Source organism: Canis lupus, chromosome 4, assembly GCF_011100685.1.
Source record: "Canis lupus familiaris isolate Mischka breed German Shepherd chromosome 4, alternate assembly UU_Cfam_GSD_1.0, whole genome shotgun sequence".
In the NCBI taxonomy this organism is placed as follows: Eukaryota; Metazoa; Chordata; class Mammalia; order Carnivora; family Canidae; genus Canis; species Canis lupus.
Window position 1 is genome coordinate 25,307,705 of NC_049225.1, and position 16,471 is coordinate 25,324,175.

At 36.0% G+C, this 16,471-nt stretch overlaps 1 protein-coding gene across 9 annotated transcripts in view; it reads left to right on the forward strand.

Moving 5' to 3' along the window:
• ADK (adenosine kinase) overlaps positions 1 to 16,471 on the forward strand; it is a 508,004-nt gene that overhangs the window by 34,965 nt on the left and 456,568 nt on the right. For 6 of the 9 annotated variants that reach the window (XM_038534415.1, XM_038534413.1, XM_038534418.1 and 3 more), the window contains one exon: positions 4,715 to 4,789. The exons of the other annotated variants lie outside the window; for them this stretch is intronic. In XM_038534415.1, coding sequence (XP_038390343.1) covers positions 4,715 to 4,789 — 75 coding nt within the window. The remainder of the gene's footprint in view (positions 1 to 4,714; positions 4,790 to 16,471) is intronic. 9 annotated transcript variants of the gene reach the window in all.

Sequence of the window (16,471 nt, forward strand, 5' to 3'; positions counted from 1 at the left end):
GGCGGAGGGAGAAGCAGGCTCCATCCAGAGGGCCCGATGTGGGACTCGATCCCAGGACTCCAGGATCACACCCCGAGCTGAAGGCAGACGCTTAACCGCTGAGCCACCCAGGCGTCCCATACTTCTTTTTTTTTTTTTTTTTTTTTAAAGATTTATTTGTTTGTTTTAGAGAGTGAGCATGCATGCAAGTGGGTGGGAGAGGAGCAGAGGAAGAGGGAGGGAGAGGGGTCATAAATCTCAAGTAGACTGCAGTGTGCTGAGTGTGGAGCCTGATGCTGAGCTTGATCTCACAACCCTGAAATTATGACCTGAGCTGAAACCAAGAGTTGGATGTTTAAACCGACTCAGCCATCTATTATCTATACTTCTGACCAACCAGTTATAGATCAGAGAGTCACACCACCCTCTTCTTGGGTTCAATAATTTGCTAGAGTGGCTTGCAGAATTCAGAGAAGCATTTTACTTATTAGATTACTGTTTATTATTGTCAGATGACAAAACTAAAACAGTTTGATGTCCTTTATTCAAGGGAAAACTGCATGGATTCAGGGAGTACAGTGCCTTATATTGCAGTGGAGTACTCCTTCCAAGGGATTTTGGGCAAGAGTATGTTTTATAGAGTGTTAAAAGGAGCAACAATGATGGTGTGATTGGCTAGGGTTGCACATCTGACCTTATTTAGAAAGATTAAGGAAAAAAAGAAATAAGTATAGAGTTGGCTGGTATTAGGAGAGAAGGTGACTGAATATACTACATTTCTAGTCATTTGGACCATTTACAGAAACACGAAAGCTTAGTTTGCTCCTGAGGCACCCTGGGCAGGAAGGAGATAGCTCCATTTTAGGCCTAGAAATTATTTTAACATTATAAAAGGATATAACTGAGGAACACCCAGAAAGAAGAATTGCATAAGCCAAGCAAGGTATGTGGGAAAGGATGGGAACCTTCATGCTCTGTGGATGAGCCGCTTTCCCCAAATCTCCACATATGTTTACAAGCCTGGAAGCTCTCTGAAACTCAAACTTTTGGATTTATATGGAGGCTTCATTACATAGGCCCAGTTGATTATATCTGTGGTGATTGAAGCAAGTCTCCAGCCCCTTTCCCCTCCCTGAAGGTGAGGGTGGGACTGAAAATTCTAATCCTCTAGTCACCTGAGGTTCCCTTTGCAACCAGGCCCCCACTCATCCTTAGGTTACCAAGTTTTCCAAAAGTAACCTCATTAACATAACAAGACACCTTTATCCCAATCCTCAGAAATTCCATTTTTAGGATCTCTTTTCCAGGGACCATGATGAAGGCCAAGTGTGCATTTCTTATTCTAAATCACAGTATCACACAATTTGGGAGTGGGGAAATGGAAGTTCCATGGGCAGTGTGACCTTCCCGATAGTTGTATTCACCAGTCTAGCAGCTTTTACATCATCTTAATTTATTATGTTTTTAAGATTTATGTTAAAATGTTGATTGGCATCTTCTAGTGTATTTATTGAATTACTCTTGGGGAAGTGGTTTAGGTGTACAGTTTAAGAATTAGAAATAATTTTATTAAGTTAAGACACAAAGCCTCTGTGAAATTTAAATAAGATTTATTTAAATATATAAAACTACTATTACCATTTGTTGGAGATATACAGAGAAAATGGTAAATACTCTTTGAACATATTTTTTCAAGTTCACTGTTTCAATAACAGTAAAAGTAAAATCCATATAACCCTTCCCACAGAGGGAAGGAAAAGAAATCCAAGAGATCTAGTATGCCTGGGTGGCTTAGTTGGTTAGGTGTCTGCCTTAGGCACAGGTCATCATCCCAGGATCCTGGGATCAAGCCCCTGCTCAGTGGGGAGCCTGCTTCTCCCACTCCTGATCTCCCTTCTCTTTGCTTGTGCTCTCTACCTCTCTCTGTCAAATAAATAAATAAATCTTAAAAAAACAAAAACAAAAACAAAAAGAAATCCAAGAGATCTAAGTTAAGACTTTATTTTAGCCTCAGAGGAACTTGTGTTCCTCAATGGAACACAGTTTGTAATGCAAATACTAACAATCTTGTGGCTTTATAATAAAAAATGCATTACAAAATAAAGCAGATTCACAAAATGAAATACAACAGTTTATATCTGTTAGTAATAGAAAACGAATCTGAAATTGGAATCAACAAAATAACCTACCTGTAATTGAAAAGTCCAGAGAAAGTATAGATTTCAGGTGAAGCTAAATTGGTCCCATAACTTCATGAATGACCCAGTTTCTTTATGTTTTTCCATTCTGCCCTCTGTAACGTTGGATTTATCCCAAGGCAGCCACCTGGAGACCTTGAGGTACTTAAAGAGGACAATACTGTTTGCATTTATATCTACTAGAAAGGAAGAGATTTTGTATGTGAGCACTCTTAGAAAAAAGTCTTGGGGTCCTTTTTGATTTGCCTGGCTTAGGTTACATGCCTATCTCAGACTGATCAGTAAGAGTAGAGAAATATACTGTGCTGTTTGGCTTAGGCTTTGCTGTGCTTCAAGGTTAAACCTATCACGCTGGTGTGGATCAGTTTCACCCAGATCTCTTGAATGAGGAAATTTGGGGTGAAAGTAGGAGGATGACAAGGAATAGATGACAAGCACACAATTCTAGTTTATTAGGAGAATGGCTTCCAATGACTTTAGGTGAATTGTAATATTTGGCAACAAGGCAAAGCCTGTTGTTTAGTTTATTAACAAATAATAAAAGAATAAATTACCAGTTAAATTTTTTCCCAATCATTACTCTTAATAATATATAAAAAATTACTTTCAGTCTTTTTTTTTTTTTTTTAACTTTCAGTCTTAAATTTGAGCAATTCAGTCCCAGCATATTCTTGTGCTTTGTGTAAATATATTCTTGTCCATTTGCATTCAGGAAAAAAAAAAAAACTTTTGCTAGACAAACAAGTTTAGGAATACAAGTTTAAACAGGATTCTGAGATTCAGTGTGCTCCTCTTTTCCATGAATTTGTAAATTTCCGTATGCATTCAACTATAGAAACCTTAGACCCACAGAGGGTGCATGGATTTATTAATATTTTACTAAATTTTCAAATGGAGTGCAATGGACTATTTTGGGAATGCAGGAGATATTCAAAGGATTGACTTCTGAAAAAGAAATGTCATTATACTCCTTAAAACCAAGCGAGGACATGTTGGGGTAGAGATTGACATGAGGGTAGCCAGATACTTTGTGATGTTAGAAATGTGCCATATTTTGATTCTGGGGGTGGTTTCATGACTATATACATTGACCCAAACACTAAAAAAGATGGAATAAAAAGAAACAGCCAAACATTCCAGTAACACCTTACACTTCTTTTTTAAAAGCAAGTTCTGGGGAAAAAAAAAAAAAAAACCAAGTTCTGGGAATTTTTTATCGTTCGAATAATAGTACACAAATCAGGCAGAGAAGTTTCTAATGGTCAAGTTTTACTGTATTTTTATATTAAATTTTTATTCTAATTACAAATAGGACTTAAGTCTGAATAGATCAATGTATTTTCTTTTAATTCTCCCCCATTTAGCTTTCTTTAAAAAGAAAAGGACAAATATCACTATTATATATTCAGCCATAGTAGTCTAATCTGTGGTTTTATTTTGTTATTTTTTAAAGTTTTTTAATTTATTTATGCGGGGGGGTGGGGAGCAGGGGGACAGGGAGAAGCAGACTCCCTGCTGAGCAGGGAGCCCAACCCAGGTGCCCAATCTCAGAACTATGGGATGATGACCTGAGCCAAAGGCAGATGCTTAACAGACTGAGCCACCCAGGTGCCTCCAATCTGTGGTTTTAATATGATACTGTAATTCAGTCTTCTAAATTGTTATAGACTGTAATCATAGGTTATATCCCATATTCTTAAACTCTGGGGTACCAGTTTTAACTAATATTACTGATGGTATCCAAATGGTAAGGATGGTAACTGGTTTGGAAGCCACTGGAAGAGCTCTTCAGCAAACTGGAGATCAATGGCAAATTAGAAGCAAATTTCATTGAAAAACCAGGAGAATTCCTTCCATCAAGGCTGACCCAACCATGGCCACCGGTTCATTTCTTGCTATCAGTTGCACTCCTGTTTAAGGCATCACTTGTAGTGGAGTTCTAGCTTTCCCTTGGTTTTGAGCCATACTGTGATCATTGTGGAAACAGACTACTTCAAAGTCTGTTAAATGTAATTACTTCATTTTTGGTACCCATCGTGCAAGTCTCCCCACAGTCATTCCCAGTTTGTCAATAGGGCCTTTGGCTGGACTCCTGTAGGAAATTCTGTAACCTCTCTAATAACTTTTGGTAATTGTATATCTAAAAAACTAAAAAGAGTTAATTATCTGTCATGTTTGTTGAGTACGGAACTTTGTTAATGCTAGACTTAAAAAAAAAGCATTGAAAGCGTTTTAGTCATTAGCTGTTGAATATTATGGAAAAAGATCACTTGATCTGATTTTCTCTTTTATTTCATCCAATTTAAAAGTCATCATTCTTTCTAAATGGCTTGTGCTACCTCTAAAATGTTATCTGAAACATAAAAGGCAAATCAAAGGTTTAAATAAGCTAGTATGTTAGGTTTATTTTTAAAGTAAAGTGAAGATCTTTATTTTTATATTTGTGTGCGTTTTATATATCAACTTATTTTCAGAAATATTTCTAACTTATGCTTACATTTGTGTGTGTGTGTATGTTTTTTTTTTTTTTTTTTTAGTGAAAATATTCTCTTTGGAATGGGAAATCCTCTTCTTGACATCACTGCTGTAGTGGATAAGGATTTCCTTGATAAGTAAGTATTAAATTCTTCACATATACTGTGTGGAACTTTATCTGTAGGAAAACTGGTGAAAACTTTAGACTCTAGCACCTTCACTTGAAGGAAAACTCAAATTTAAACTCATTAATAAGAAATTTAAACTCCTTAATAGCAAGTTGCACTATCATTATTTGAGTAACTGACCACAGTTTTCTCTGGGAAAAACTTAGGTACATTTGTTCAATCATATTGCTGGTTTCACTTGAAATTTATTTCTTATTCTGTGCAAGGAAAAAGTATATGTGATTTACCTCATGATTTAATTCCCAAATTTTTAAATTACTGTCTATGTATTATGTCTGTCATATACTATAACATAAATGGGAGAAGAAATGGGATTAGAGAAGACAAGAAGAATAAGCAGGACATAATTCAGAGGTCATGAATCTATATTCTTTCTCCTTTAAGAGTAACTTTTGATATTTTTAACTTAGCTAAGAAATCAGTTTGTATTTATTTTTCTGGCTGGCTGACACCATTTGTTACAAGGAAAAAATTAAGTAGTAAAAAAAAGATTAATAATGAGAAAGCAAGTTCTGTACCCACAGGGCAACAATTTTAAAAAATGAGGTAAAGTTCACTTAAGATTTATAATTTCAACAATTTTAAAGTGTATAATTCAGTGACTACCATCACATTTCTGGTGTTGTGTAACCATTGCCTCTGTCTACCTCAAAACAAAATCTGTACAAAATAAGCAGTCATTTCTCTATCGCTGCGTGCCCTTCTCCCATCTCTGTCCTGTACCCTGGTCTTTTGGGAACTACCAATTTACTTTCTGTTTCTATGGATTTGCTTATTCTGGACATTTTACTTTATATAAATAGACACATACAGGATGTAATCTTTTGTATGTCTTAATTTCACTTAGCATGATGTTTCTCAAGGTTTCTCTAAGCTGTAGCATGTTATCAGTACTTTATTCCATTTATGGAGGAATAATATTCCATTGTATGAATATATACACACTCTATCCGTTCATCGATTCATGGACGTTTAGGTTGTTTCCTTTTTTGTCTATTGTAAATTAAGCTTCTATGGACGTTTGTGTTTGAGTTTTTGTGTGGACATATGTTTCATTTCTCTAAGATATATATATTGGAGTGGAATTGCTGAGTGATATGATAATTTTGTGTTTAACTTTTTGGGGAACTACTTTTTTTTTTAAAGCAAAGTTTATTGGGTGATAGTACAAAGCTGCTGAAAAGGGGAACCAAGGAGGTTTCCATTGGAGTTTCCAAGTCTAGGGATTTAAAAAAAAATTTTTTTTTAAAGATTTTTATTTATTTATTTATTTATGAGAGACAGAGAGAGAGAGAGAGAGAGAGAGAGAGAGAGGGAGAGGCAGAGACATAGGCTGAAGGAGAAGCAGGCTCCCTGCAAGGAGCCTGATGTGGGACTCGATCCCAGATCCCGGGATCACTCCCTGAGCCAAAGGCAGACAGATGCTCAACCACTGAGCCACCCAGGCATCCCTGGGATTTTTTTTTTAAGATTTTATTTATTTATTCATGAGAGACACAGAGAGAGAGACAGAGACATGGGCTCCTTGTATGGAAGCCTGCTTCTCTCTCTGCCTGATGTGGGACTCAATCCTGGGACTTCAGGATCATGCCCTGAGCTGAAGGCAGGTGCTCAACCACTGAGCCACCCAGGCATCCCACTACTTAACTTTTCTACACTGATCACACCCTTTTACTTTTCTATCACTATTGTATGAGAATTCTGTTTTCTTGCCAAAACTTGTTCTTTTCTCTTATTTATGTATCCATTATTTTGAAAGATTTTATTTTTGGGGGCCACCCGGCTGCCTTGTTAGTGGAGCCTGCTACTCTTGATCTTAGGGTTGTGGGTTTGAGCCCACATTGGCTATAGAGATTACTTAAAAAATAAAATCTTTTTTGATAGTTTACTTTGATGCACAAGTTTTTAATTTTGATGAAGTTTACTTTTTCTGTTCTGTTCTTTTGTGGTTCTGGTTTTTCTGTCATCTGTGAGAATTCATTCTAAATCCAAGGTCACAAAGACACATGTGTATGTTTTCTTCTAAGAGTTTCATAGCTTTTAGCACTTAAATTTAGATGTTTGATTTGTGTTAATTTTTGTATAAGATGCTTATTACAAATTCAGTTGAGGGATGTCTGGGTGGCTCAGTGGTTGAATGTCTCTTTTGTCTCAGGCCATAATTCCGGGGTCCCGGGATCAAGTCCTGCATCTGGCTCCCTATGGGGAGCTTGCTTCTTCCTCTGCCTATGTCTTTGCCTCTCTCTGTGTCTCTCATGAATAAATAAATAAAATCTTTAAAAACAAACAAAAAAATTCAGTTGATTCTTTTGTATGTGGAAATCTAGTTGTTCCAGCACCCTTTCTTAAAGAGACCATTCTTTTCCCCATTGAATGCTCTTGGTACTCTTGATGAAAATCAATTACCCTAGACTTGTAGATTAAGCCTGGATTCTCAGTTCTATTCCATTGATCTATATGTCTGTCCTTTTGCCAATACTACACTATTTTGATTGTTGTAGCATTGCAGTAAGTTTTGAAGTAGTTAGGTTAGGGAAAAGCCTATTGATAAATAGTGTAACACTTACTGGTGAAAGGCTGAATGATTTTCCCTAAGATTAGAAACAATTTAAAGATGTTGACTCTTACTTCACAATGTATACAGTGGTCCTAAAGATTCTAGTTGGGGCAATCAGAGAAGAAAAAGTAAAAGACATGTAAAATATTTAATAAAATCTACAAAAGAGCTACTACTAGTTCAAGAACTATTATAAAGCTAGTAATATTCAGGAATCAATTTTACAATAAAGTTTTGCAATAAAATTTACAGTAATCAAAATAGTGATATTACCATAAAGATATTATTGGCATAGAATAGAAAATCTGGAAAAAGGTCCACACAAAAATGGACAACTGATTTTTTTACAAAGGTGCAAGGCAGTTTGGTAGAGAAAGGATTATCTCTTGAAGATATCTATCTGGTGCTAGAACAATTGAATATCCACATATAAAAATCCCAACTTGGGAATCCCTGGGTGGCTCAGCGGCTTAATGCCTGCCTTCAGCCCAGGGCGTGATCCTGGAGTCCTGAGATAGAGTCCCACATTGGGCTCCGTGCAGGGAGCCTGCTTCTTCCTCTGCCTGTGTCTCTGCCTCTTTCTCTCTCTCTGTGTCTTTCATGAATAAATTAATAAAATCTTAAAAAAAAATAAAAATCCCAACTTGGACCCATGTTTTGCATCATATAATTAACGGATAAAACTAAATGTCAAATCTAAAACTATAAGATTTCTGGATGTTAACGTAGGAGAAAATCTTTCTGACTGTGGTCTAAATCAAGATTTCTTATATATAAAATGAGGAGCATGTTTTATAAAAGAAAAAAAATTGATGATTTGGACTTCATCCAAATGAAAAATTTCTGCTATTGGAAAGGTACTGTAATGGGAATGATAGGACAGACTACAGGCTGGGAGAAAATCTTTGCAAAGCATATGTCTCACAAAGGACCACTGATCAGACTATATGAAGAGCTCTCAAAACTCAATCAGAAAAGAAACAACGCAATTAAAAAATGGGCAAGAGATATAAACATTCACAAGGATATATGGATGGCAAGCACATGAAAAAATGCTCAACCACTTTTGTTATTAGGGAAATGCAAATTAAAGCCATGATGAAATACTACTACACATTTGTTAGAATGGCTAAAATTTTAAAATTGAGCATACTAAATATTGACCAGGTTGTAAAGGAATTGGAACTTTCTGCTCATGGCAAATGTAAAATGCTGCGCTGAGTTTTATAATCTTAATTAAAAAGTTAAACGTACATCAGCTGTTTGATCCAACCATCCCATTCTAAGGTCTTTATCCAACAGAAGTGACAGCAGATGTCCATACAAATACTCACCAATGTTCATGGTAACTTGGTTTTTAATAGCTGAAATCTGGACGTTACCTAAATATCAGCAGGTGAATCATTAAGCTGATTATTCACTCGTATGGTGGAATACTAGTCAGGAATAAAAAAGGGATGCATTGAATGTTGACTGGATGAAACTCCAAATAGTTGTGTTCATTGAAAGGTGCTAGATAAAAGAGAGAACATATTGTATGATTTCATTTATATGAGATTATGGAAAATGCAATTTAATCTGTAGTGGTAGAAAACAATATTTGTTTTATGTGCATGGGGCAAGGTGTGATAGAACATGGGAGGGAGAGATTATAAAGAGACAGGAGGGAGTTTCTAGGGATGTGTTCATTATTTTGATTATGTGATGATTTCATGAGTATAAATATCAAAATTTATCAAAATGTATACTTAAAATATATAGGGTGTAATATGTTAGTTATACCTCAAAGCTTTATAAACAACAACAAAAATCAATTGAACATCAACTCATGAATTTGAAGTTAGAGCTCCTTCATTTGCTTAGTGTGAGAGATTTTGTTCAGGAAATCAATTTATTAGTCCCTATTTAAATAAAATGATAAAATGATATATAAAAGTACAAAGAGAAAGTAAGAAATTTGCAATTTTATGATGTGTATAACCGGTGTTACTATTTTGATAAACATGCCTCCAGATATCTCTTAGGCATATACAACCTATAGGTACATGTTTGTGTTTATGGGATAATACTGTGTATAAGGTAATTTGCTTTTTTCTTACTCTACACTATATTTTGGATATTTGTTTTTATTTTTATTTATTTTAGATTAAATTTTTTTTTAGTAATCTCTACATCCAGTGTGTGGCTCGAACTCACAACCCCAAGATCAAGAATTGCATGCTCTACCAACTGAGCCAGCTAGGAGCCCCTGGATATTTGTTTTTAAAAGTTCATGCAAATGTGAGCAGAATGATTATGATCTGGCAGCTGTGTGCTGATACTACCCATAGCTCAAGTAGCTTCTTTGTTTCATTAGCAGCTGATCCTAAAAGGCCAGCTGAAGCTTAATATTTTTATTTTGGGAGGGTTTTTATTTTTAACCTTGATTTTTAAATTAGTACTTGGAGATAAAAAGCAAGTTTTGGACCCTAATCATAAATGTAAAGACTTTCATATTCTTAACCCTAATAGTTTTTTGTAGAATATACTTTGAAAGTATTGTTTATTATTTAGTAGACTAGGTTTAGTTTACATTTCAGACTATGTTTAAGTATTTTTTACATTTGGGATGTGTAAAAGTCAATTTTTCCAGGAATAATTTCTGGGAATAGGTACTAAGTAAATGAAATAAATTTGTATTTATTAGTATCTTACACTATGAAAATGAGTTAACCATCAAAGTTTTTTTGATAAAGTATGTGTTCTGTTTCTGATTTTTAGGAAAACTCTCTGGCTTTTTCAATAAAAAAATTCTTATCAATATACAACTAGTGCTAATTAAAAAATAAACTACTACTGAAGGATTATAAGGAATAACGTTAGTTTTTTTGCTGTATCTTCTACCTTTCCCCTTGCTTTTATCTTATCCCTCCATAAATGCTATTTTTCCAAAAGCAGCCATTTTTAATTCTGTTAGCTGTTTTTTCCTTTTATCTGGTTGGTTCTAAACAGTACACTAATATTTGCTGTGTACGATTTTGATAAGGATGTTTGATTGGAGAGGTAAAGAATAAATGTTCCTTTAATATAGGGAAAGGTTACAAGATCATGATTTCATTAGGATGGTTTCCAGAACACAGCATTCTGCTAGAGTGGCACCCTTGATCTTCCATTCCCTGTGGGAAGAGATAACCTAATCATGTTCCTGATGACAGTGGAGAGGATTTGCTCTGTCCTTCTGAGAACTTTGCTTTTGCCATTCTTACCAGAATTTTTATAATCTCTTGATGTTTAATTTTTGAAGAGTCTGATTACTTACCTCCTTGCTGACCAGGTTTTAGTAATTACTAACAACTGCTATACATTCCTGAATGTTGACTGTGACACTAAGTGAACTGAAGGTTAATTTCTCGTGCAAACCATCTGTCTAGCAGTCCCAAGCTTAGGGACTGTTTGAGGTCTATCTTATTAGGTATTTCTTGGGTTTGGTGGTTTTTATTTATTTACAAATGTATTTTTAATTTTATTTTTTTAAAAACTCTACCCCCAAGGTGGAGCTCAAGCTCACGACCCCAAGATCAAGAGTAACATCTTCTACTTACCAACTGAGGAGGCCAGCTAGAAGCCGCTTGATTGAGTTTGTCAGTTTTAGATATTGTATATTGACTCCTTATTGTGATAGCTTGTGAAAGCTTTAGCTTTCTTTCACCTACCATTTCATCTTCCTCATATTATTAAATTATGTCCAAACAAATCAATAATCATTGTGAACAAAATTGTGGACTGTGATTATGTATAAAACTTTTTGTTTTTCTTCCAGTTACTTAATTTTATCTTGTATTCATTTGCACCATTTTCTGTACAATTACTGAAATTTTCAAACCACTCTAATATTTGTCACATGCCTATTAACCTCTCGCCCTCTGAATCCTCATTCCTCAAAATCAGTAAGTCTCCAACCTCTTTTTCTCTGGTGACCTCCTGTTTAGAATTCTCTATCTTTGTGCTCCAAACTGGACTGGTTGTAGTATTAGACATTTCTTTTCCCCCTTTAAACAGCAGTTTTCCTTGAACTTACCTGTGACTTAACCATTTTGGATCTCTTGTTTCCTACACCTCATATCTTCGTAATTGGTTTTCTGTGTGTGTGTGGGGGTGGGGGGTGGGGGGCATAGCCTCAGTAGCTTCCTAAGAGAAAGAATATGTGTACATTTTTACATATAGTACATTTTTTAAATCCTTGCATATGTGTGATAATCTTTAAAATTTTTTTCCTTCACATCTTATTGATTGGTTAGATAGAGTTTCCTTTGCGAATTTTGAATCTATGTACCATTGCCAGCACATCAAATGCATCTCCCTCCTTTATAGATCACAGTTTTTTCTCTGTGGAAGCTTTAGTAGTGTTGTTTTGTTTTGTTTTTGCTATTAGTTAAATTATTATTATGTAACATTCTTGTGTTATGGATATAATTTTTTTTTCCTGTCCAAGCATATTAGAGATGGTTTTGTTTTTTGAAGGTTCCTCTTCTATTTCCTGCATTATTTCAGTTTTCTATGGATTGGTTCTTTTCTGATTATTTATCATAGTCTTTCTCCTTCACAATGGAGACTTTCCACTAGTATTAGGTGATTTTTGGCTATCAATTCATATTTAAGGATAAGATATTAAACAGTCATTCCATTTATAGGAATAAAAAAATATGAAAGGATATGTTCAAAACAGTAACAGTTGTGGAAGAGTAGATTGGCTAGGTAGATATTTTATTTCAACACTCTGTACAATTTAAAATTTTTATAACATTCTGAATGTTACCCTACCGAGAGACCCAGGTGACTGCAGATAAGGCCTCCCTGCTCTCACAGGGAGTGAGGAACAGAGACCTGCCAGCAACCATGTATGTGAGCTTATAAGTGGATTCTCCATCCTCTGTTGAGCCCTGAGATGACTGCAGCTCTGGCTCACAGCTTGATTGTATCCTCTTGAAAGACCTTGAGCCAGAATCCGTTAACTAAGGCACTCCCGGATTCCTGACCCTGAAAAACTGTGTGGGATGATAAGTATTGTTTTTATCTGCCAAGTTTTTTTTTTTTTTTTAATTTTTATTTATTCATGATAGGCACACAGTGAGAGAGAGAGGCAGAGACACAGGCAGAGGGAGAAGCAGGCTCCATGCACTGGGAGCCTGACGTGGGATTCGATCCCGGATCTCCAGGATCGCGCCCTGGGCCAAAGGCAGGCGCCAAACCGCTGCGCCACCCAGGGATCCCTTTTTTTTTTTTTTTTTTTTAAGCATTTTAAAAAACTTATTTATTTATTTGAGAGAGAGAGCACAAGCTGGGGCAACAGACAAAGGGAGAAACAGACTCCCCCTGCTGAGCAGGGGGCCCAGCCCAACTCTGGGTTTGCTCTCAGGACCCCAAGATCATGACCTGAGTGGAAGGCAGATGCTTAACCTACTGAGCTACGCAGAAACCCTCTTTTATTTTTACCTTTTTTTTTTTTTTTAAGATTTTATTTTTCATTTATCAGAGAGAGAGAGAGCGAGCTTGAGTGGGGGGAGGCACCAAGGGAAAGAATCTCAAGCGGACTGCACCGAGCCCAAAATGGGTCTTGATCCCACCACCCTGAGCTCATGACCTGAATCAAAATCAAGAGTTGGATGCTGAACCGACTGAGCCACCCAGGTACCCTTAATCTTCCAGGTTTTGGGTGAATTTGGTACATAGCCAAAGGATACTACTAAATATAACAAAAAAAATGTTTTTTCTTTTTCTTTTTTAAAAAATATTTTATTTATTCATGAGAGATACAGAGAGAAAGAGAGAGGCAGAGACACAGGCAGAGAGAGGAGGAGGCTCCATGCAAGGAGCCTGATGTGGGACTCAGTCTCGGGACTCCAGGATCATGTCCTGAACTGAAGGAAGGCAGGTGCTCAACCACTGAGCCACCCAGGCATCTCCCCCCAATTTTTTTTCAAATACACAGCCCACACCCCACATTCAAAACCTCATTGAAAGGTTGGTATGCATAGGTTGAGTTTGTTGACTAATAGGACTTTATTGTGACTTGATTATACTAAAAGCCTATATTAAGGGGTGACCCCTAATATTATTAGTATTTGGAAGTCTGTGCTCTGAGTCTCTTCAGTTTCTTTACAGAAAAGTCTTTCAAGCCTCATTACTTTATTCTTTGAGCTGGATAGGGTAAAAGAGCAAAGATAATATAATTAAGTAGGTGGTTTGATCTGACCCTCCTTATCTTTCCTGTTTTGCCTGTTGCCTCTCAGTTAAGAGATGTTTCTGTTTGGTTTCTAATTTATTTTAGGAATTATCAGTTGTTTTGGTGAGATGATAGTCTGTTTCTCTACTTTTAGCTCCATGCCTTACCCAGTTCCTATGAGACTTAGGGCTTCTGCAAGTAGCTAAAGCTTGCCTATCATATATAGCCTCTTTCAGTTGCAATTGAGATTTTAATTTTTTCAGTTAGCTAAATTCCTCATTCGCTTTCATTTTTCTTTTTTTTTTAAAGATTTTATTTTATTTTTTTAAGTAATCTCTATACGCAGTGTAGAGCTCGAACTCACAACCCTGAGATCAAGAGTCTCATGCTCTACTGACTGAGCCAGCCACGTGCTCCTTGCTCTCCTTTTTCTGAAGATTGAGCCTGTAGATTTTTACCTTTCTTTTTGTACCTTTATTATTATTTTAACAGAATCTTGGGAGAAAGAGTAGATAGTCTCTTTGCCATATTTAAGTGAATGTCCAAGGGGTGTATGTGTGTAATATTTCACAGTCATTATATGTGTGCTAGCATATATAACTACGGATTTGTAGAATTTTTGAGATGGATTGGAATCTGGAGATAACTCTTTACCCATTTTATAGCCAAGGAATAGACTCAGAGAAGTTCCATGTTTTGCCCATGATTATAGTTAGCAGTATAAACCTAAGATGGAATCTGTGTCTCTTGACCCTTATTCCTTTCCTGTTCCACCATGCCTTCTAACTACCTTTATTTCTTAACTAGATTATTAATTATTGATAATTAAAGGATATTGTATGAGTTAATAATAACTACATGCCAGGTTTTGAGGATTTTAAATGAGTAGGCCTGGTTTCTGCTTCATAAATAAACACTGGATAAATAAATGATTATCTTCCTTTAGGTTCAAATCTCTTTGATTGCTGGCTTAATTCTCTAAGTATTTAATAATATGTTAATTTATGTGATCTTGTAATTTCTTCAACAAGTGATGTTTAGTATAAAAGAGGTTTTTTTTTTTTCTTTGTAGTTTCCTTTGACTTTCTTGGCTCTCATTCTTTTCTGCTTCCTAACTAATCTCTTATTGAAAGGGAGCTCAGTGGTTTTTTTGGTACTAGGTTTTTTTTTTTTTTTTTTAATTTATTTTAGAGAGAGAGAGGGAGAGAGTGTCAAGCAGACTCTGTGCTCTGCATGGAGCCCATCATGGAGCTCCATCTCCGGACCTGGAGATCTCTACCTGAGCTGAAAGAGTTGGCCGTCTAACAAGCTGTGTGGCTGCGGTGCCCTGTACTAGGTTTATGATTAAATATCCATAGTAGAAGCCTTGCATGCAGGGTTTATAAACACTGTTGAGGAGAGACACAATTAAGAAAAGTATCTTAGTAAATCTGTAAGATAAGTCTGTAAACTCTTGTATTTTAGGTACATGATAACATTGTTCTGGGTACATGTTAGGTACTTCGGAAGTAGCATCTCACTGAAAAAATATTTTTATGAAAAGAGTGGGATTTTAGGGCTACTGGTTGGCTCAGTGGTTGAGCGTTTGCCTTTGGCTTGGGTTGTGGTTCCGGGATTCTGGGATTGAGTCCCATATTGGGCTACCCACAGGGAGCCTGCTTCTCCCTCTGCTTGTGTCTCCGCCTTTTTGTGCCTCTCATGGATAAATAAAATCTTTAAAAAAATAAATAAAGTGGCATTTTAGGGGTGCCTGAGTAGCTCAGTCGGTTAAGTGGCCGACTCTTGATTTCAGCTCAGGTCATGGATCTCAGGGTTATGAGATTGAACCTCCCCTCAGGCTCTGTGTTCAGCAGGGAGTCTGCTTGAGGTTCTCCCTCTCCTTTCTTCTGCCCCCTGACTCATACGTGCTCACCCACTCTCTCTTTCTCTCTCTCAAATAAATCTAAAAAAAATAAATAAAGTGGGATTTTAAGTGTTCAGTATTTAAAACTAATGAGGGAATTAAAACTTTCTTTTTTTGCCTTTAGATATATTTTTCATATAATGTGTTTGTCCAGCTTTCAGAGCAGTGTTTTAAAGAATCAGAACCATCATATGCTAATGATCTTTGCGTATTGGCCTGCGCACTGCAAAGAGCTGAATCTAAAGAATGGCCGATCCATCCAAAAAATATTCAAGAGTATAGAGAAAAATAAGAATATAATGAAATTTTAAGAATTAATTGTCTGACAAAAATAACATTTATTCAGCACGTATTAGGTGTATATGGTATCAGTTTAGTCGTCTTGACAACTTTATGAGGTAGATATCTCATATAAAGAATAATTTGGATTTTTTTTTTTAAAGATTTTATTTATTTATGAGAGAGAGAGAGAGAGAGAGAGGCAGAGACACAGGCAGAGGGAGAAGCAGGCTCCATGCAGGGAGCCTGCCATGAGACTTGATTCTGGGTCTCCAGGATCAGGCCTTGGATTGAAGGCGGCGCTAAATTCCTGAGCCACCCAGGCTGCCCTAATTTGGATCTCAAGAAATTTGTTCGTGTCCCAAAAAAAAACACCTAAGTCATTGTGCAGAGATTTGACATACAGGTTTGTCTTAATTGTAAAATCTCTATTTTTTATCTCTCTTAATTTTCTGCTACCTTACTATGGAAATGTTAATTTGACAGTGAAAAATTCAATTATATGTCCAGGTTTTTTCAGTGTAAGTTATGGTAGATATGTAAAGGTTTATAAACTTAGTGAAATTGTGTTTTCCTTCAGTAGTGTATAGTTGAGAAAAACATGTGTAATTCACTCTAAAAATTATTAATATTTAATTTTAATTAATTCATTAGAGTAGATTAATAAATCCTGAGTGAGACTTTGAAACA